We start from the raw sequence: 22,006 nt of genomic DNA, 5'->3' as shown, positions 1-22,006 counted from the left end.
AATGTGTCTGTGAAGTTTCAGCTCAAAATACCCCATAGATTTTTTTTAAATTAATTTTTCTAACTGCCTTTTTTGGGGCATAATTAGCAATGAGCCGATTCAGGGTGTGTGGCCCTTTAAATCTCATGCTCCACACCCCAAGAGCTCGCGCTTGCCTTAAACAACATTAAAAAAGTGCAAACAGCTAATATAACCCTCAAAATGGATCTTTACAAAGTGTTCGTCATGCAGCATGTCTAATTGCCTAAGTACAGTGTTTATTTTGATGTTTACATTTGATTCTGAATGAGTTTGAGGCTATTCTCCGTGGCTAACGGCTAATGCTACACTTTTGGAGAGATTTATAAAGAATGAAGTTGTGTTTATGAATTATACAGACTGCAAGTGTTTAAAAATGAAAATAGCGACGGCTCTTGTCTCCGTGAATACAGTAAGAAACGATGGTAACTTTAACCACATTTAACAGTACATTAGCAACATGCTAGCGAAACATTTAGAAAGACAATTCACAAATATCACTAAAAATATCATGTAATCATGGATCATGTCAGTTATTATTGCCCCATCTGCCATTTTTCGCTATTGTTCTTGCTTGCTTACCTAGTCTGATGATTCAGCTGTGCACAGATCCAGACATTAATACTGGCTGCCCTTGTGTAATGCCTTGAACATGGGCTGGCATATGCAAATATTGGGGGGGGGTACACCCCGACTGTTACGTAACAGTCGGTGTTATGTTGAGATTCGCCTGTTCTTCGGAGGTCTTTTAAACAAATGACATTTATATAAGAAGGAGGAAACAATGGAGTTTGAGACTCACTGTATGTCATTTCCATGTACTGAACTCTTGTTATTTAACTATGCCGAGGCAAATTCAATTTTTGAACGTAAGAGTCGGGATCATTAATATGTACGCCCCCAATATTTGCATATTGTATGAACTTTGTTTATGCACTGTTTAAGGCAAGCGCGAGCTCCGGGGGCAGAGAGCGCGCGATTTAAAGGGGCCGCAGCCTGAATCGGCGCATTTCTAATTATGCCCCAAAATAGGCAGTTAAAAAAAATAATTAAAAGAAATCTATGGTGTATTTTGAGCTGAAACTTCACAGACACATTCAGGGGACACCTTAGACTTATATTACATCTTGTAAAAAAACATTTGATGGCACCTTTAATAAATATGATTTGATATACTTGTAAAATTAAAATACTTATGCTTGTGTCTAAATTACTACATATTCAAACTTAAATCTGGCATTATAGCGGAGGACATGGATTGGAGATAAAGGACCGCACGGGAGTTTCTAGTCAGAATAAATGTTTTATTTCTCTGTACTTTCAAAAAACAACGAAAATAACTCACATACAGCCTTATTTCACTAAATTTGACATTTTAAACTGACGGCCCAGCCACTCCCAAACCTCATGAGCAGCTTTTCCATTCTCTTTCAGTGCCACATCACATTCTACTTGAAGCCAAAGCAAAGTTCCTGCTCTCTCCACGTCATGCACTGTGTGGCAAGAACATTTATAGAGTTTTTCTCATTACTAAAATCAACAAGCACTGTAAGGGCAAGAGCAGGCTTAAACTAGACTTTTACATTGTCTGAAAAAAGTGTGCTTGTCCATGTAAAAGTGGCCATAGCATTGTGAGTGGTTGTAATTGTTAGGATGTTGCTATACTAGGAATATACACATCTTTATGATGTCACTAGGCCTGTCTTTGTACAATTTTAATCGAAAACCATTAGCTTGATCACTTAGATAAGCAATAACCTACAGTACCTCTCAATCAAATCACTAACCATAAATATGAGTAATAATCAAACAAAATACTACAAAAAAAATGGTCCGGATTTGATTAAATACTCATCACACGTCATTACCAAAACATTCTGAAATGATAAAAGGCTTGTTTGCAAAAGCGTAACACATGACAAGCTGTTTTCCTAAACAAAAACAGCATATGAGAACATAAAAGCTTCCATGTGGTTCAGTAATTAATCACATTTTCCCATTCAAGTGCACATCTTGACAATAACAGACTCCAGATATAGGCTACTCTAGTGCAGCAGGTGTATAATGTGAATCGACATGAAAAATCAAACACCGCACCTCTATTTTGAGTCATCGTGAGCCATATTAGGCCATGAATCTCCATGTCCTGAAGGATAACTGAAGTATCATGGTACAGAAAAGCTCATTAGGCCAGAGCTTTATACACACATACATGAGCGTGGCTGTGAATCTGTGGGTTGAGTGTGGCTGATCTAGTATGAATCATTTTTACGCCTGCGCCATCAAGTCTTCGGAAGCTCATCAGTCTTATACAAGTGCTGCTGTTAAAATGGAGGGTACATTAGCTGCAGGTCTAGAAAGCATGCTGATCTACTACAAAAAATGTTCTACTTAGAAACTTAGTCGGGTATAGAGAATGGTTCGCCTGCAGGGAAAGGTTTGATGTAAGGAGGAAGGACAGGCTGAGATCTCTAGGGGCAAAAATGAGGAAGGTACTGAGACAAAAGTCAGCACAATTGCTATGTTAAGCACATCTATAGCACACCTTTAGGGAAGGAGAATATGTTCATCACGATGAAGTATAGAAGTGTCTGTAGCTTCTCTCTAGCTTATTCAGTCACTTGAAAATGATATATATATACTGTAGAGGCCAGTTGATTATAGTGAACTCATTGTCATGCTCAAGAAACCAGTTTGAGATGATTTGAGCTTTGTGACATGCGTGTTATCCTGAAAGAAGTCGCCATCAGAAGATGGTTCACTGTGGTCATAAAAGGATGAACATGGTCAGCAACAATACTCAGGTAGGCAGTGGTGTTTAAACGATGCTCAATTGGTACTAAAGGGACAAAAGTGTGCCAAGAAAATACCCATTACACCATTAAATCACCAGCAGCCCGAACAGTTCATACAAGACAGGATGGATCCTTGTTTTTATGTTGTTTATGCCAAATTCTGACCCTGCAATCTGAATGTCGCAGTAGAGATCGAGACTCATAAGACCAGGCAACGTTCTTTTGCAATTTTTTATTGTCCAGATTTGGTGACCCGTGTGAATTGTAGCCTCAGTTTGCTGTTCTTATCTGACCGGTGTGTCTTCTGCTGGTGGAGCTCATCTGCTTCAAGGTTGGACGTGTTCAGATGCTCTTCTGCAGACCTCAGCTGTAACGGGTTATTGTTGCTTTCTATCAGCTCAAAACTGGCCATTCTCCTCTGACCTCTGGCATCAACAGAGCGTTTTCACCCACAGAACTGTTGCTTACTGGATATTTTCTCTTTTTCTGACCATTCTCTGTAAACCCTAGAGATGGTTTTCTGTGTGAAAATCCCAGTAGATCAGCAGTTTCTGAAATACTCAGACCAGCCCGTCTGGAACCAACAACCATGCCACGTTCAAAGTCACTTAAATCACATTTCTTCTCCATTCTGATGCTCAGTTTGAACTTCAGCAGATCATCTTGACCACATCTACATATATATACTCAGGTATATATATATATATATTTTTAAGAACACCCTAGCAATGTGGCAACAAGTTTTGCATGGAGAACCACCATTCCTAAAAATCTTACAGTTTGCATATACATCCGAGTCTGCAAAGCCTTGGAGACCAGCTGATTTCTCTGTGTGTTTCTTGTTGGTCATTGATGGAAATTGTTTCATTGTGTATTTGTAAATGTGGCAGCCAGGTGTTTGAATGACTGAAGTGGAAACTCTCCCAAAAGACGTGGGAGGCTGCATGGTTGTGGAAAAAGTAATCGTTTGTGTATAATATGAAGCCTTGTTTATATTCATGCTCTTTGTGGCACAAATGTGTTTCCAAAGAACACTGTTTTGCTTTCTCCCAGATTTACGATTCATTGAAAAGCAGCAGTTTGCATCCTTGTGAATTAGTTTGGCTGTGATTTTTCATGCCATAAACATGTGTTGGTTCTCACTCACCTCTGGCTGAGCTGAGCCCCTCGCAGGCTGGACATGGTTTCCTCCAGGTTCTGTCTGAGATCCAGAACATTCTGAACCGTCCGTTTCCTTTGAGACTCGGGATCTGCACACATAATTAGCAATTAAAATATAATGTTCAGTAAGTATGTAAAACAATATTTGCATCAATTTTTCTATGTTGTTTGAGGTGCAGTTTTAAATCAAGCATCAAGTCATTTTATGTCATGTAAGTGCATGCATATACACTACAGTTCAAAAGTTTAAGATTTTTTTTTTCTTTTTTTTGAAAGAAAAATTAATACTTTAATTCAGCGAGGTTTATACATGCAGCACAACTGTTTTCAACATTGATGATAATCAGAAATGTTTCTCGAGCAGCAAATCATCATATTATAATGATTTCTGAAGGATCATGTGACACTGAAGACTGGAGTAATGATGCTGAAAATTCAGCTTTGATCACAGGAATAAATTACATTTTAACATATCAGTGCTGTCAAATCAACACGTTAATCTGATTAAATAGTTATGGTAAAAAATAACAGTTGTATCATGATATAGTTAAGCAATATCACACGAGTTTTGTTTTTGTTCCGAATAGCACGAGTGCAAAGGTGATATTGATTTTACTCAGCAGTTCAGTAAGAAGTTAATATAGTGTTATATATTATTAGACACAGTATTGTCTGCTTTTTCTCAATTTTGCCATTAAAAATATTACCTGTAAAGCCAGAGCAGAACTGTTGTGCAACCGTGCTTCGTTTCTGAATGAATCTGTGTTTTGAGCGAATCAATAGGGTGAACCAATGATTCAATGACTCATTCCCGAATGAATCAGCCGTTTGAAAGATTCTTATTCAGATATTTACCGCCACCTATTGGCAGTTTTAGTTTCTAATTTAGAGTAAAATTTTATATATTTATTTGGTCATTGTAGCCTAGGTTTATGTGTAATAAATTCTATGTTGAACCAAATATATATATATATTATATAATATATTATAAAGCTACATTTTTGTAATGTTTATTTGATGCTTTTCTCATTTAACGCAATAATGACTTTAAATTATCTTTTGGTGGTAATTTCTCAGCCAGATTTGGTGTGCGATAAATTAGATTAATTGCCATATCATGCAATTAGTTAAATTAAAAAGGTTATTGGCTTGACAGTCTTACAAAATATATTACAACAGAAAAGCTAACAATGTTACTGTGTTTGCGATATTTTTTTAACCTTGGTGAAAATAAGAGACTTCTTGCATAAACATTTATAACAACTCTAATGTTTGAACGGTGGTGTATTAATGTAATAAAAAATAGTTACACTTTATTTCAAAGGTCCACTTTAGACACTCTACTAACTATAGGTAACTTTGCAGCTACATAATATATCAAATAACTCTCATTAGAGTATCAGTAGACTATTAGGTTAGGGTTCAGGTTAGTAGAATAAATTGACAAATAGTTGCAAAGTTACTTATAGTCAGTATAATGTCTGTTGGGAAGCATCAAAATAAAGTGTAAGCAGATATTAAGCAGACAGTCTAATAACTAACCTTAACCTATAGAACACAGTCTATTACTCTAATGTAGTTGCAAAGTAGCAGAATGTCTAAAGTGGACCATCGAAATGAAGTGTTACCCAAAAATCTTACATAAAATAGTCTAAAATCAGCACAAAATTTGTATTGTTCATTTTACAAAATGTTTTAATTTTACAAAGATGCCCATGGCAAAAGTACCCGATCACACTGATTATTTTAAAACCCATGAAAGAGTTTGATAAAGACAAGCTTCCCGTTGAGATTGCAACAGGAAGTTGACCTTTTAAAGAGCTTGCCTTTGTTTTTAAAAAGCCAACACCCTTTAGTTTACGTCAAAGCTACTAAAGGTGGCTTTGCTGAAAGCTTAACAGTCTTCGACATTAATGCCAAAAGCAGCACAAAATGAGCCAAATACCAATAACCAGACAGCCTCATCTCTCAATCGCCTACATTAAGAAAATTAAAACTAAGCATGAAAGCCTTCTTCTGTCCCAAAAAACTAATGTTTTCTGTTCAAACAGTTGTAAACTGCCACATAATTTCTTGAAAATCTGCATGTGCGGACGGTCAGCGTGTCAACAGCATGTCCAATCAATCCCATGGTGCAGTTAGGCACGACGCCTGCTCTGACATTATTAACGACTGGACTGCTTTACAGACGACGAGAGCTGGTTTACAAGCATTACTGTACAGCAGATAACTCATGTCAATCAAGTCTATTCCCATGAGAGAATTAACTCTAGCTAATTACATCACTAGAGAGACTTGCATGGCGGAAATAATAAATTAGGCAACAAGATGACCACATTTCACTCGTTTTCACTGCAAAATATGTATGTGACCACTGCAAATAGACCAACTAGTCACAAACAGTATAGCAGTGGTGCTCACATAGAATGAGCTTCACCTGTGATTTGTCCTGACACACATTGAGGTGTACTTCCTGTTGAAACAGGAAGCTGGCATTTATGGCAGCATAAAATAAGGCAAATGCCAACAATGAGATCATGAGAACCAGAGAGACATGAGAACAAAGGATTAAAGTCATCTTCTTCTGTCTCAAGAAACTAATATTTCAACAATCAAGCATACAATCAAAAATCAAGCATACATTTACTCATATTATGTATACAAACACCCTCATACTCTACATTTCTACCTCAAATATTCTATGCAAAGCACCAATGCAGTCTCGAGCTCGGCTAGTGACTGCATGGGAGATTAAATTTTAATATATGCTCTTTTTTCCCCATATGCTTTGATCTGCAAGGGCATACTGGACCACAGCTTCATGTGTAGATTTTGTGGGTTATAAGGTGCATCACTGCTGCAGATGTGAGCACTGGTGCAGTTTAACGATAGACAGAACGACCAGGGCTGCGTTTCCTGTACAATGATGTAACTCGCTGATTAACTACCATTAGGGGTGTAATTACAAAAACATGACGGTTCGGTACGCGCCTCGGTATTGAAGTCACAGTTCGGTAAGGGTTTGGTACAGCAGGAGGGAGAAAACTAAACATAAAATTACTTATTTTTACTTATTTTTCATTAAACAGTAGTTTATTGAATAAATTGTGTCTCTCTCTTTAAATAAATTCAATTACAATTAACATCTTCTTAAGGATATCTCAGTTAATGCTGTAAACTATGTACATGCAGGAAGCCCTTTCTTGCACATTACTATAATAATAAAGGTTACAATTAACAACAGAGCCCAAACTATTAAATCGCTATTAGGTTTATTAAAGTCAGGTTTTGCATTAACTTCTAAATCTAATTATAAAATTATTTTTCAATTATTTTTCTACTCCATTTTTAAAATATAATCATTCACACAGTTACTGTCATTACTTTGATTTCATGACAAGTTTATTAAATATATCAAGACATTACAAACAGATAAAGTAAATAAAATGAATATATGAGCTAATATAGTGGATATATATTTAGTGAAATGCTCCCTCTAGAGTTCATTTCTCTAGTGAACTAACATGCTGTGGACACTAAATGACTTGCCTGAGGTAAATGTAATGCTATGTGAGATATTATTCTCAAACTGTTTTATTGATGTGCTTCCACAACTGAAACAATGGTTGAGAGAGTACATGCATGGCTAGATCGTCTGTTCTTCTTCTTCTGCGCTTTTTCCTGTTGTGGCGGTTAACAAACAGCATTGCAATACCCCTTCTAGATTGGAGTGCAGATCTCCTGTGACTATGCACTGAACCATGACGTCTGTACCTTGACAGTTCGGGACAAATACTGTACATTTACCGTAACTACCATAGTACGATGCATCGTAGAAGAAGAAACTAACCAACTAGTCACGACTGTTTCCCAAAACCATAGTCCGTAACATGATCGCACCTCTGTCATCTGAACCACACTGGTTCAACAATATAAGACTGTTAGTAATGACATCTAATTAATCTTTTTGAGATCACTAAGATGCTGATGTAATGAAAATGGCACCTAATGACAACTGTCATTTTGCTTTATTTAATAATTGACTCATTGTGTATTTTTCACTTGTTTTAACCAGTGTATACCGAAAACGAGTAAAAAGAATCTTTTTGTAAGGATTTTAAGATATTTTAAATTAAAAACAAGTCAAAAAAGACTAATTATACAGTAAATGTATATTCATATTGATATAACATCAGCTATCAGTCACCCTACTCTATCAATATGAGTTATTTAAAAAAAAACATATAGCAGTCAAGGAAACAGTACCTCATAAAAGCTCATATATCCGTCATAAGTTGCTCTACATATCACAAAGAAGTCAAATTTGGCCTCATTACTTAAGTTTCCATATAAGTGTTCCTCAACTCAAATTGTTGAGTTGAACTATTGTCTTTTATTGCTATTTTAAGCCTTTCCCCCCCAGAGGTTTGGACCTTCGTCCAGCTGTGCAGTACAATAACAACTGTGAATGCACAGAGGATAGAAACACTCCATTCTGAGCTCTCATTCAGTCTTGTGACCAAAAGTGGTATGCAGATATAGTGTGCCACATACAGTTCAACAGAACGACTCATAAGGAAGTCTATTATGCAGCAGTTTATTATGCATAACAAATGAGCATAAACTCAATGTGTAATTATGATTATAAAAAGAAAGCACTTTGATATTCGAGATTTTGAGATTCGATGGATTATATTTAGAGACCTTGTGATTAAATGTTCCTGCATATAAAAAGTTGCCCTCTAGCACATTGTTTTCTCTCTAAATTTAGAGGAGAAAAGCTCTGCAACCACACTAGTGTTGGTTGTAATTATACTCTATGAAAGCATGCTAAAAATCCTATAAAGAATGCATGCAGGATTTTCTACTATAATTTGGAATGTTCCCAAATGAATACTAATGCGAATACAGTGGGATATCTTTTTTTTTTAGGTCTTACTCTAAGAAAATTCCCAGTTGGATCCTTTGGATTTGTTTTCAAATTGCATTCTAAATAATGTTTGGTTAAAAACAACCCAAGTTGGGTTGAAAATGGACAAACTCAGCGAATGGGTTGTTTTGACCCAGTGATTGTGTTAAATGCTTGTCCAACGTGTTGGGCAGTTTTATTTAACTCAACTATTGTTTGAAAATGACTATATGGCTGACTTAAAATGAATCTAAAATGAAATTAAAATGTTAATTTATTAAACATATTAATAAATGTTAATTTTCAAGATATTTTGGGTTCATTTTAAGTAAGCAATACTGTAATTTTTAAACAATAGTTGAGTTAAGTAAAACTACCCAGCAGGTTGGCCAAGCATTTAATCCAACCGCTGGGTTTGTCCATTTTCAACCCAACTTGGGTTATTTTTAACCCAGCATTTTTTAGAGTGTGGATTCCTGTACAAGAGCTACAGAGAGATAACCAATACATTTTAATAAGGAGCTTTTAATCCAGGTCATTTGTCTACTCTTATTAGCCTTTAAACTCACCACTGAATTGTACAACAATGCAATGCAAGGATCTAAAATGAGATTCCAAGCAAAAAAAATGCAAGAATTCAGGCCCAAATTGGTCATTCAAACAGATGAGCGCTGGAAGTGGTTGAAATAGAGGTCATCCATTTGAGGACTGATGCACAAATGCAGGGCACAAAATAAAATGGGATATTTGTTTTAAATGCAACAAACATACTTCCCAATAATAATGCCACTGACATTGCCTAATGGACATTCACTTTCCATAACAAGCTGTATACCTCATAGAAAATCATGTAGCCAGATTAAGGTGGTTATACTCAAATTCTACAGTATGTGTAAAGACTGCAAATTATCCCTGGTTGTATTTCATCCCACGTCCCAATGAACAGATCTCCAGTGTGACAGGTGATCATGCATGCTTCCGTTCATGTGTTCGATAACAGCATTTATAATTTTCTACAGATCAAGCCGCAGTCAAAAGGGTTGATGACAAACTACAAACCGAATTCATTATGACCCTTTTTTGTATTCCAGAGCCTTTTCCTTGCCTCGTACTACCCGTGTCCCTGATAGCAGCCATTACCTCGTTACAGATGAGAGAAGAGCGGCAACACCAGCACACACAAACGGAGAGACACACAAGCACCAGACAGGCGTCGAAAAGCAGATCAGTGTGCCGAGCGTGTCACCCCTGAGCGTTTTGTCATTCAATCATTGAGTGATATTGGATATATGCCAAGGGGAATAATCTATGAGCGCAATTTCTCTCCCACAAGTGCGAGAGAGGGCGGATGCACAATGCACATGCTAGCCAGAACAAAGCCCCGCATTGTCCAGCTGTCCGAGACCACCTTTATAATCACGTCAACATGCATTCGAGGGATCTCCAAGAGCAAATATGGATCAAAACAGCGGCGTGGTCAATCCACACCATTCATTAGCCTTGCTGGTAGTAAGTGGGCGTGAAAACTGGTCGCAGAGGTTTTACTCACCGAGCATTTGACTGAAGAGCAACTGCTCCAGGTCACCAAGAACGGTGACCACCAGCTCCGGGTCCACCTTGAGGAAGGGTTTATCGCCACCTTCCTCACCTTGACCTTTAGCCTCCGGGTCTCCAGAGCTCCCAGCTGCAGGTTTCTTTCCATTCGCTTTGGCTTTGCTGGAAAGGATATCGTCGTCGGACTTGCAGTCATCGGATGTCTTGCTCAGGGGTTTTACTTCCGCGTAAGGGCCTCGAGGGATCCGACTTTGGCCTTTTCCCAAGGCACCAGGTGCCGCAAGTGGAGTGAACGTCTTGGGTTTGCCCTGGAAGAGGGAGTGGTCCGATTTGGACAGGTTGCGGGAGAGTTGGGCTCCAACCGCCCCTCCACCGGCTGCGGGTTTGGGCTTGCCCATCTTCAGGTGTCCTGAGGCAGCTTTGCTCATGTCGTCACACCATTTGGGCTCATAGAGTTGCATCTTCTTCTCGGCATCTGTCAGCACGGCCAAGTTGGTCAGGGACCTCTGCTTGCGGAGGTTGGACGGCACCGGGATGCGTCCCTCCGTGCTGCCCACACGGTACACCTTCAGCTCACTCCGTGCCACGCTTTGTGGCACGCCAGACTTGCCCCTCTTGGCAGCCATGCCCGCACCTTTACTTGACGTCCCCTTGCTCTGGCTGGCTTTTATTTGACCCCCAAGCTACTGGGAGAGCATTTAGGGCCAAATGGGAGAAGAGCAAGATCATGGAGGAGAGATCGAATGTGCAGCTCTTTCTCTCTTGCACGGGAAGAAAATGCCCGTCCCTCCCTCAGCCTTCCTGTCAGGCTGCAGCAGCTGCCACCCTGGTTCTCCTTGTCTCTCTCCTCTTTCTCTCACTCACTCGTTTTCTCTCCTCCCTTCACCAGACCGTCTTGCCACTGAGCCGTGCAGCAGCCAAATGACAGCAGTGCTGCACGCAACAACAGTCCCTCCCCCCTTTCTCTCTCTCTCTCTCTCTCTCTCTCTCTCTCTCAATTGCATTTTCCAGTGTGTCTCTCTGCCTCAGCAGAAAGTGTTAGGGGAGATGACAAATTGCAATACTAGAATGTAAACTGAATCCAGTACATCGTAGTGAGTATTTTCACACACATTATTTCTCCATCCCCATTGTTTCTCCCCTCCCCCTTCCAGTATCCAGTGCTGAATAAAATCACAGCTATTCACTATGTGCCTTTAGGAGAAATGCAATGCGTCCGTCCATCTATCTATCTATCTATCTATCTATCTATCTATCTATCTATCTATCTATCTATCTATCTATCTATCTATCTATCTATCTATCTATCTATCTGTCTATCTGTCTATCTATCTATCTATCTATCTATCTATCTATCTATCTATCTATCTATCTATCTATCTATCTATCTATCTATCTATCTGTCTATCTATCTATCTATCTATCTATCTATCTATCTATCTATCTATCTATCTGTCTATCTGTCTATCTATCTATCTATCTATCTATCTATCTATCTATCTATCTATCTATCTATCTATCTATCGTAATAGGTTGCATTTAGTGTTATTATATAATAAAGCAATATTATCTCAAATAAATACATTCTATAATTCTGCAAATAATCCAACACAAAGCAAGAAAAAAAAAAGTCCTAACATGTATATCTTGTATTTATATCCATCCATGTCTCTATCTTTTATTGCAAAGATATGGTTGTACAGTACTAAGTACTATAATACAATAATAATCATACTTTCCCCCTAACATTAAGAATATGTTAGTTATTCAGTTCTACAAATAATCCAACACAACATAAAAAAACTGAAAAATAGAAAAAGAAAACAATTATATTCAAGATACATTCTCTATCATTTCAATGCTATTTTATATAATATGATGTTTATAATAGTCCTGTCAAATTAATCATGATTAATAATTAATCGTGATTAATCGCATCTAAAATAGATGTTTGTGTTTACATAATATATGTGTGTGTATATATAAACATATATGTATTATATATATGTCTATACACACGCATATATATATTTATAAATAAAATATATATAAACACACATATTATGTAAACACAAACGTATGTCAGATGCAATTAACCACGATTATTTGATTTGACAGCACAAGTATATAACAATATTTAATATTTATTTTAAAGGTGTATATTTATCAGAAAACTTAACCTGTGCAACTGCTCAAACCAAATCTCAAGGTCAAAATTTTGCTTAAATCCGCATACCTTTAAAAAAGACAGTCAGAAAATAAATTAAATACATTTAGTGAGGTTATCATTCAAGTGAAAACAAAAATCTACTAATGGATAAATAGATATTCATAACATATTCTATAAAAAGTCAATTTTGCTACTCATATAAATTGATCTTGTTTCAGAGATAACTGTACTGGAAAACAGAACAAACAAACCAATAAATTAAGAATATGATTTTTTTTTTTTTTTGCAGTGTAGGAATAAATCTTTTACCAGGCATATAATAAATCAACAGAGTCCAGATGTTTGCCATCACACCTCCCTCAACCTCCTCATACACCTCATAAAACCGCCGTGTTGTTTTTAGATGATCCCTAGCATCATCGTTCATGATATTCCATACACATCTCTCTATGGAGTTCTCCGCAATGCTTCGCTGGAGATGCCGTCACCATAGCAACGCTGCTACCTACATCACAACACGCATTAAGACGGCCGTGTCTCTCCACACTGCACTGCACAAAGCACCGTGAATAAGGTAACAGCATGCCACAAATCCACTTTCTGCTTGTCTTTATCGGCTCACAAATGAGCCCTGTTAGCCAGACAGGAGCCTGGCACGGACTTCAACGAATCACCCATAACCAGCCTGATGCAACTGACCAGTTCAGTACAATGACTTAATCAAAACCTCAGCGCTCTCCTGCAGGGGGTCGGCACACTTGGCCAAACACATGCTAGTCCTGGGGCATCTGGGGTAATTCTTCTGATGTTACTGAGGCTGAGAAGAATGAGGTCTTTTGTTTGAGCTGGTCACGAGTGGCCGTGTCATTCTATGGGGGCTTTTTCCATTGACATCATTAAAAGAAGAACATACTTCCTGGGGACTGCACAGTTGTCACAAAAACACTGAAAAGTTCATTTTAGTTAAATATTAAAATGTTGAATGTATTGCTTATGGGATGCTCTTACATTGACTTAACAAAGCTTTCATTTACTGTTTTAATATAAACTTTTCCTCAGTTGATTCTAAGATTTCTTAGGGGAAAAACTAGTCAAACTGTTGTCAATTGTTGTCATACAACAAGAGTATAGCACTATGAAAATGTAGGAGAGAAATGGGATGTGTTTGAATTTATACTGAGATTTCTGAAGTATTTAAATTGCTGACTGTTTCTTGGCAAATCTAAGTGACCTTGACCTGTTTTTTGAATCCCAGCAAAAGTCTCTATTTTCTCACATATCAAATCAAGGACCCTTTAAATATTCACACACACACACACACACACATACAATATATATATATATATATATATATATATATATATATATATATATATATATATATATATATATATATATATATATATATATATATATATATATATATATATATATTATTGTATGTGAACTCATTTATGCTGAGCACTGCATATATGCAGTGCTCAGCATAAATGAGTTCACCCCCTTTGAAAAGTAACATTTTAAACAATATCTCAATGAACACAAAAACAAGACTAAGTTTTATAGTTTTATATAACATCTGTTTAACTTATAACATGAAAGTAAGATTAATAATATAACTTAGAGAACAAAATTTTCAGTTTTACTCAAATTAGGGTGATGCAAAAATGAGTACACCCCACTGAAAGTCTCTAACTTTTAGACTACAAATGTCTAATTTAACAAGAATTCAACCACAGGTGAGTCTAATTATTCATTACACAGGTGTCCAGCAGACAGTTCACTATAAAAGGGTGTTAAAACTCCTTCCCATTTCATGCTGTCAGCAATGGCACCACATGGAAGAGAAATGTCACAAGACCTGAGAAAGAAAATAATTTATTTACACCAGAAAGATGAAGGCTACAAGAAGATCAGCAAAGCTTTACTTATCAGTCAGAATACTGTGCAGGAGCATCTTCTGATGAGAAGGGTTGAAGAAAATCGACATGCAAGTTCATTGCAGTTATCTAAAGAAGTAGAAAGCCAAACTGGGGTGACTATTTCCCGTGACACAATACGGCGTACACTGCAGAGGAATGGCATGCATGGGTGCCGTCCACGAAAGAAGCCTCTCCTAAAGCCCAGGCACAAAAAAGCTTTGCCAAGGCCCATGCTGACAAAGATGAAGACTACTGGGACTCTATACTCTGGAGTGATGAGACCAAGATAAATGTTTTTGGAACTGATGGCTTCAAAACTGTATGGCGTCACAAAGGTGAGGAATACAAAGAAAAATGCATGGTGCCTACAGTGAAACATGGAGGTGTCAGTGTCCTCATGTGAGGCTGCATGAGTGCTGCTGCTGCTGCATTTCATTGATGGCGTCATGAATTCACAGATGTACTGCTCTATACTTAAAGAGAAGATGCACCATCTTGCACTTTTCCAACATGACAATGATCCTAAACACACATCTAAAGCCACTGTTGGATTTCTGAAGAAGAACAGGGAGAAAGTGATTCAGTGACTCCTGATCTGAACCCATTCGAACAGCTATGGGGAATTCTGAAGACACAAGTTGAGCATCACTCTCCATCCAGCGTCTAAAAGAGGTCATTCTTGAAGAATGGAAAAAGATAAATATTGCAAAATGTTGTTCAAAACTTGTTAATTCCACGCCTAGGAGACTTGATTCTGTCATTAAAAATCATGGAGGCCAGACAAAGTACTAGATGTAGTAATTTTTTTTGTGGGGTGTACTCATTTTTGCATCACCCTAATTTGAGTACAACTGGAAAATGTGCAATCTAAGTTATATTATTAAGTGATACTTACTTTCATGTTATAAGTTAAACAGATGTTATATAAATAAATGTTAAAATGTTACTTTTCAAAGGGGGTGTACTCATTTACGCTGAATGTATAGATAGATCTGAAAAGTATCCTATTAATCTTAATTATCTCATCTTTCAAAAAAGATATGCAAAATCTCAGTTAGGTCTAAGAGAAACATTCAGTATATATTATAAAGAGCTCAAAAGTCTCCACATTTCACTTAATTTCACTGCTGTCTAAAGGGAAAATTTATTAAAAATATATTCTTCATATCACTATGATCCAACACTTACACAAAAGATTTTGACACATATTAGGTGAGAGACCTTGGCGTTTTCTCTTCATAAAATATGTAACGCACGATTCTGATGTGACTACCGCCCTCTCTCTAGAGAAAGCCAAAGGTTCTCCAAACATCTGGATCCCATCCGGAGACCGTGGTTGGCCAGCAGTGCAGATGTTTGCAGACATGAGAACATCCCATGGGTTGCTGGCATCTGTAGCTGGTCAGCTGCTGCCATTACACCACATTGATATATTACTCAGACTGGGAAAAGCTGCAAAGAGACGTGCTTGACTATCGTTCAGAGTTTGTGTGCGGATGTGGCTACATATGGCTGCGCTTGTCTGTTTGTTTGTATGTTCACGTGTCATCATTCTCACATTAAAAATCACACCCGCTGAGGAATTACAGAAAATAAATCTTACGCTCAAAAGTCATAAAAGTATGTCTCCATTGCACATATGCTGTATATTAATCTGAAACATGTGAACACTGTCTGTAAAGACTCATTAGACATTATTCTCATATCTTCTCACATTCTGGCTGGAGAATATATTGTGTAAAGTAAGTCACAGAAGGTTACTGACACTAATGAAGCAAGTGGAGGGACTAAAATCCTTTAACCTTCAATTTAGATTATTAGGCTTATTGCTTAACTGGCTCTTTTATGATTTTGTAATTGTAAATTAAGTTATATATATGGCCAACATTACAGAATTTACAGCATTATACAGTGCTTCACTGAAATATGAGGTAAAAATCCATTTGAAAAGAGCTTCAGACATTGGAAACATACATCAGCAAAGCCATGAATCTCCTCACTACCAATCATAACACCAGCATCTGCTTATAGTTCTTGTCATATGTAGCGTCTCTCACACAAAAAGTGACGTGATGATATCAGACACTAATAACAATCTCAGACCGACAGTATTCTCACTACAGTTAACTGTCCGATATAAAAAGGTAGACACAGAAAAAAGACATTGCGCTCATGAATTTTGAGTATTTTAGCAGAGACTCACTCAAATCCTCACAGCACACTTCCATAGAGTCTGAGGAACCATCACTCAGATCCTCAAGAGAAGCTTCAGTGTCGTCTTGAACCTGCAGCCTGAGGTAAATAACAGAGGGATGTACAAAAAGTGAACAAGAAAGAAACTGGGAGATTTTATAGCATATTAACTTAAAGGATGAGACTTAATTGCAGCATCAATTGACCGTTCGCAAAGACTTGCAGTGAAAAATACATTGTGGAGCAAAGAGGACACTGACAACATGTCGACAGACAAGACAGAGCAGATTACTTTTGATATGAAACAAAGTCTCAAATTTCACATGTTGTCATTTTTAAAGAGATTTAAACAATAAATACTGTTTTGTGGCTCTTTAATGTGTCGTGTGTCAGCTCAAGCGGCTCGTGAACCGATCATCTCTTCCTACTAGTTTATTTATAGCATCAAATAAACATGAATGAACATCAGAAGGTATGTTGTTTCAAACGCGGAAAGACGTCAGTATACACCATTTTTAAAGTTCAAGTCCACCGATGTTAATCTACTAACTCCCCTGACTGCTTTGTCGGACAAAATGGCGTTATGACTGGTTAGATCGCCTGTCAATCAAACTCCCGGCGAAGGGTCAATTGTCTCAGATGTTTCTTTTAACTCTTTCCCCCGCCGTTGATAGAATTTTAAGGCTTTCTGCGTTTTCACCGTTATACGGTAGGGGGCGCTATTGCTGCAACTTCCGAAAGAGTACAGAATTTCCGGATCAAAACACAAGCAAAAAAAGAGCAGAAACAAGCAATATTTTTGCTTTTGTTTTGTATTTATGTTCAGATATTCATACAACTAAATATTCTGGGGGCCATGAACATTTTGTGAAAATGATCAAAAATAAAAAAAATAAATAAATAAAAAACGCTGGTGGGGAAAGAGTTAAAAATATATATATAAAATACAGGTACAAAATACAAATAACAATATTAACCATACAGTTAGAGTGTACAGCTATAAATTTATAGGTGGATTGATACATGTGCACACACATATATATTGAAACATTAATGGTAAAATCATATGATAATAGGGGAATTTGATTTTAAGAAAATCATGTCTAAGTTCAAAAAATCACATTGACTTTTTTTTACTTTGATGCGCCAATATTAAAATTCTGACTACTGCAATAAGCCAACAAATTATTTACAATTACAAGTATAAACCTATAAAGTAAGCTTAATACTATTTATATAAAATATCTTTACTATTTTCCCTAAATAATAAAAATAATAATAATACAAAACACCAAAAAATAAAATCAATCACTCTAAAAGTTAGAAGTGAATTTATGCATCAAAACATTATAATGTACAATATCAAAAATGTACCGATAACCGATAATTCTTTATATTTGAAAGCCGATAACCGATATATTGGCCGATAAATCTAAATCCAAATGTATCCTTATATAATCCTTAATTTTTCACCATTAAAAGCCATGTCCCAAACACACAATTATTATTAAGTTATGGTTAAGTGTATTTTAAGTGTATCACAATTATTATTAAGTGTATTTTCCTTTTTGAAGTGATTTCAATCATATTTCAAGCAATTCAAATCCATCACGGTGAACAGTGCTCATCTGAAGTGTCTCAGCTGAAGGAAATAATCCATTATTTATAAGCTTCAATATATTGGCCAAATTTTCTTATTGGGCCGATAACGATATTGTGGCCAATATATCATGCATCCCTAATATATATTTCGAGATATGTTATTAAATTAAATTAAATTATTAGCACAGATTAACTTCAAGTGAGCATCAGATGATGGCAAAGTCATTTAAATGAGAAAAAGTAGAGAAATTGAGCATGCACAATTAAATATCAATACAAACCAATAGTAATAAATGTAAAAATCTCACCTGAATCTGAAAGGTGCCACTGCTGCCATCCGTGGAGACTCTCTGCCTGCAGGACACGTGTTTGTGACACTGACCTGGGATTTCGATGCAATCATCCCTCTGTCGCCATCACCACGAGCCTGCATTTTCATCCGCTGCTTTTGAAAGTCCCTTTGAATGCCAGTTGACGTTTCCCAGATGACGTTCCCATTAGTCAGCTTCCGAAGGGCTTGACCCGATTCCACCTCATTGTCTAGACTCCTAAATTGATGGTGCCCAGATCTCCAGTTCTTGTTGGAGTGTCTCTCCATGTCTCTGAATCCATCCTGGGGCAACGAGCCCCTCCGGAGGTCCCGTGTGTTTTTGAATCGGATCGTCTCTTTTTTAAGCACACGTGGGCTGCTTTGGGCTGAACGGGGAGCAAACGGCGGCCTGCTTGAGCCACCGGATGTCCCTTGAGCTCTCAGTGAAGTCTCATTTCTCAACCCTGTCCCTTTGAGTAACTCCTTTGAGACTGAAAGAGAAGATATGGACGAGGTTGAGGAAGACAACACGGACGTTCGTCCATCCTGATGGTTGCTGGCGGCTGGACCTAGTAAACTGCCGCTCAAGCTCTTGGTGTCCTGTTTGGAGAGGGTGGTCAGGCTCCGGGGCAGAGGGATACCAGAGCTGCTCTGAGACATCGTCTTCATGTTCATTCCGGCGCTCATCGTCGAGGAAGATCACCAGATGAAGCTCTGCGAGGACACATCAAGATCAGATCTGACAGATCAATAAAATTATTTGTCTTCTATCTAATATGTATTGGAGAAATACTGGAGAGGGCTGGAGAGTAACGGATCAATACAACATTGTCAAGGTTGTTGAAATACAAATATTATATATAAAAAAAATATATACATAATGACTTGCATTTCAAAGATTGTTTGCTCTCATAAGTACACTCTAAAAAATGCTGGACTAAAAATAACCCACGTTGGGTTAAATATGGACAAACCCAGCAACTGGGTTGTTTTAACCCAGCGATTGGGTTAAAAGTTCGACCCAACCTGCTAGATAATTTTATTTAACTCAACTATTGTTTAAAAATTACTATATGGCTGGCTTAAAATTAACCTAAAATAGGTTGGAAACGAACATTTATTAATATGTTTAATAAATGAACATGTATTAATAAGTTTATTAAATAATAATTAAATAATAAACATGTATTAAATTGCTTATTAATAAATGTTCACCTTTTGATTATTACTGTTGCCTCTAGTAATTATGTGTCTGATTTTTAATTTCCAACCTATTCTGGGTTAAATTAAATTAAAAATTACAGTATTGCTTACTTAAAATGAACCCAAAATATCTTGAAAATTAACATTTATTAATATGTTTAATAAATGAACATTTTAATTTCATTTTAGATTCATTTTAAGCCATCCATATAGTAATTTTTAATCAAAAGTTGAGTTAAATAAAACTACCCAGCATGTTGGTCAAACATTTAACCCAACTGCGGGGTCAAAACAACCCAATTGCTGGGTTTGTCCATATTTAACCCAACTTGGGTTGTTTTTAACGCAGCATTTTTAGAGTGTACAGTATAAGAGAAGAGATAAGATAACAGATTATTGGACGTTGTGTAAATAAATGATACATATAAGAATATTTATATAATAAATGGAACAGTCATTTATTCTGTTGATATGTACACTCTAAATAATGTTGGGTTAAAAACAACCCAAGTTGGGTTGAAAATGGACAATCCCAGTGATTGGGTTGTTTTAACCCAGCGGTTGGGTTAAATGTTTGTCCAACGTGCTGGGTAGTTTAATTTAACCCAGCTATCGTTTGGTTGGAAGTATGTTGGAAGTTAACATTTATTCATATGTTTAATGAATAAAAATTAAACAAACATTTATTAAATTGCTTATTAATAAATGTTCACCTTTTGATTATTACTGTTTGTCTAATTTTCAACCCAACTTGGGTTGTTTTTAACCCAACATTTTTTAGAGTGTATGTTCTGCATTTAACTGAAATCCACATCACTGTGATCACAACAAGATTAGCTACATGAAAAAGTCAATAAATGGGGTTTAAATATAGCTGCGAATTTTCTGAAACATTTATTTTTACCCTCCTACAAACTCATTTGCATAGCTGATAATAATTAGGACTCAGTGACACACTGCAGTTGGCTTGGCCGGAGAGGCTGCTCTTCTCTGGAGGGGTTGGATCAGAGGTCTGCTGACAGACTGGCACCACTTGGCACTCCCAGCATGCACTGCCAGCTCTGTCTGCCATCTCTCAAGCTCTTCCAGTGACTGGCACCAAAATTGTCCCCTTCTTCCCAATAATAGGACCTCTATTGTGCCTGTAGAGTCTCACTGGGGTCCACGTCTGCTCAAATTAAGTGTTTTGATTCATCGTGTGCCATAAGAAGCAGCAAGTCACTGTAGCGATCATTCAGGGACATATAAATCTATAATAATGGTCATATATTAACACCTGATTCTGATTCTGCAGATTTGTGTGCCAAATATCTTGGAGGTCACAAGCCCTGATTCCAGATCAGCAGCAGTTCTGGTGAAAGAGACTGATGAAAGAGATATTGATAATGAGACCCTCAGGCCTCTGGTGGCCTGACAGAGATGTCACTTCCTATTAGTGCTCATGATCTGCAGTGACAAGTGCCAAATTTGAAAATATGAACAAGAAACCATGGCGCCACATGTGACTTGTGTGTGTGTGTGTGTGTTTGTACATACATAAATACGTCTCAGTTGTCTAAGTTCTATGACAATAGACGAAAACAAAAAAAAAGTTGCTGACATAAAAAAGGGATTACCGGGCCTAGATGTCACATGTGAAAAGGCTATTTCTCAGAAACTAGTCAAATGTCCAATTATATAAATGCTTAGTTTCCAGAGCAGTGCTTTTGTATAAATAAAATAAAATAAAATAAAATAAAATAAAATAAAATAAAATAAAATAAAATAAAATAAAATAAAATAAAATAAAATAAAATAAAATAAAATAAAATAAAATAAAATAAAATAAAATAAAATAAAATAAAATAAAATAAAATAAAATAAAATAAAATAAAATTAGCTAAAATATAATTTAAAAAAATATTAAATTAATTTAAATTAAATAATCATCAGTGGAGTGGACATAGTGATTGGCTTTATATTAAATGCATAGTCTGGATATTTTGTTGTGACTTGTGTCCTTCAATCTAAAATTACATATCATTTTTTTTTTTAATTTCATATTTTTATATGCAAACAAAAATCATATTTTTATGATAAATGTCATCATATTTTCACATTTAATCATATTTTTGCAATGATTCTTGTTCTTATACGTAACTAACATAACATATAATCTTTTTCATATTT

General features: G+C 36.6%; 1 protein-coding gene across 1 annotated transcript in view; it reads right to left on the bottom strand.

Moving 5' to 3' along the window:
- Nucleotides 1-22,006, bottom strand: part of nav1b (neuron navigator 1b) — an 88,679-nt gene that overhangs the window by 65,812 nt on the left and 861 nt on the right. Inside the window, exons 2-4 of the mRNA XM_067373595.1 lie at nucleotides 18,633-19,348; nucleotides 16,733-16,821; nucleotides 3,961-4,063 (exon numbers count right to left, since the gene is read on the bottom strand). Coding sequence (XP_067229696.1) covers nucleotides 3,961-4,063; nucleotides 16,733-16,821; nucleotides 18,633-19,321 — 881 coding nt within the window. The 5' untranslated portion in view covers nucleotides 19,322-19,348. The remainder of the gene's footprint in view (nucleotides 1-3,960; nucleotides 4,064-16,732; nucleotides 16,822-18,632; nucleotides 19,349-22,006) is intronic.

The sequence above is a fragment of the Chanodichthys erythropterus genome, chromosome 21 (genome assembly GCF_024489055.1).
Source record: "Chanodichthys erythropterus isolate Z2021 chromosome 21, ASM2448905v1, whole genome shotgun sequence".
Lineage (NCBI taxonomy): Eukaryota > Metazoa > Chordata > Actinopteri > Cypriniformes > Xenocyprididae > Chanodichthys > Chanodichthys erythropterus.
This window is presented reverse-complemented; position numbering and strand designations above follow the sequence as displayed.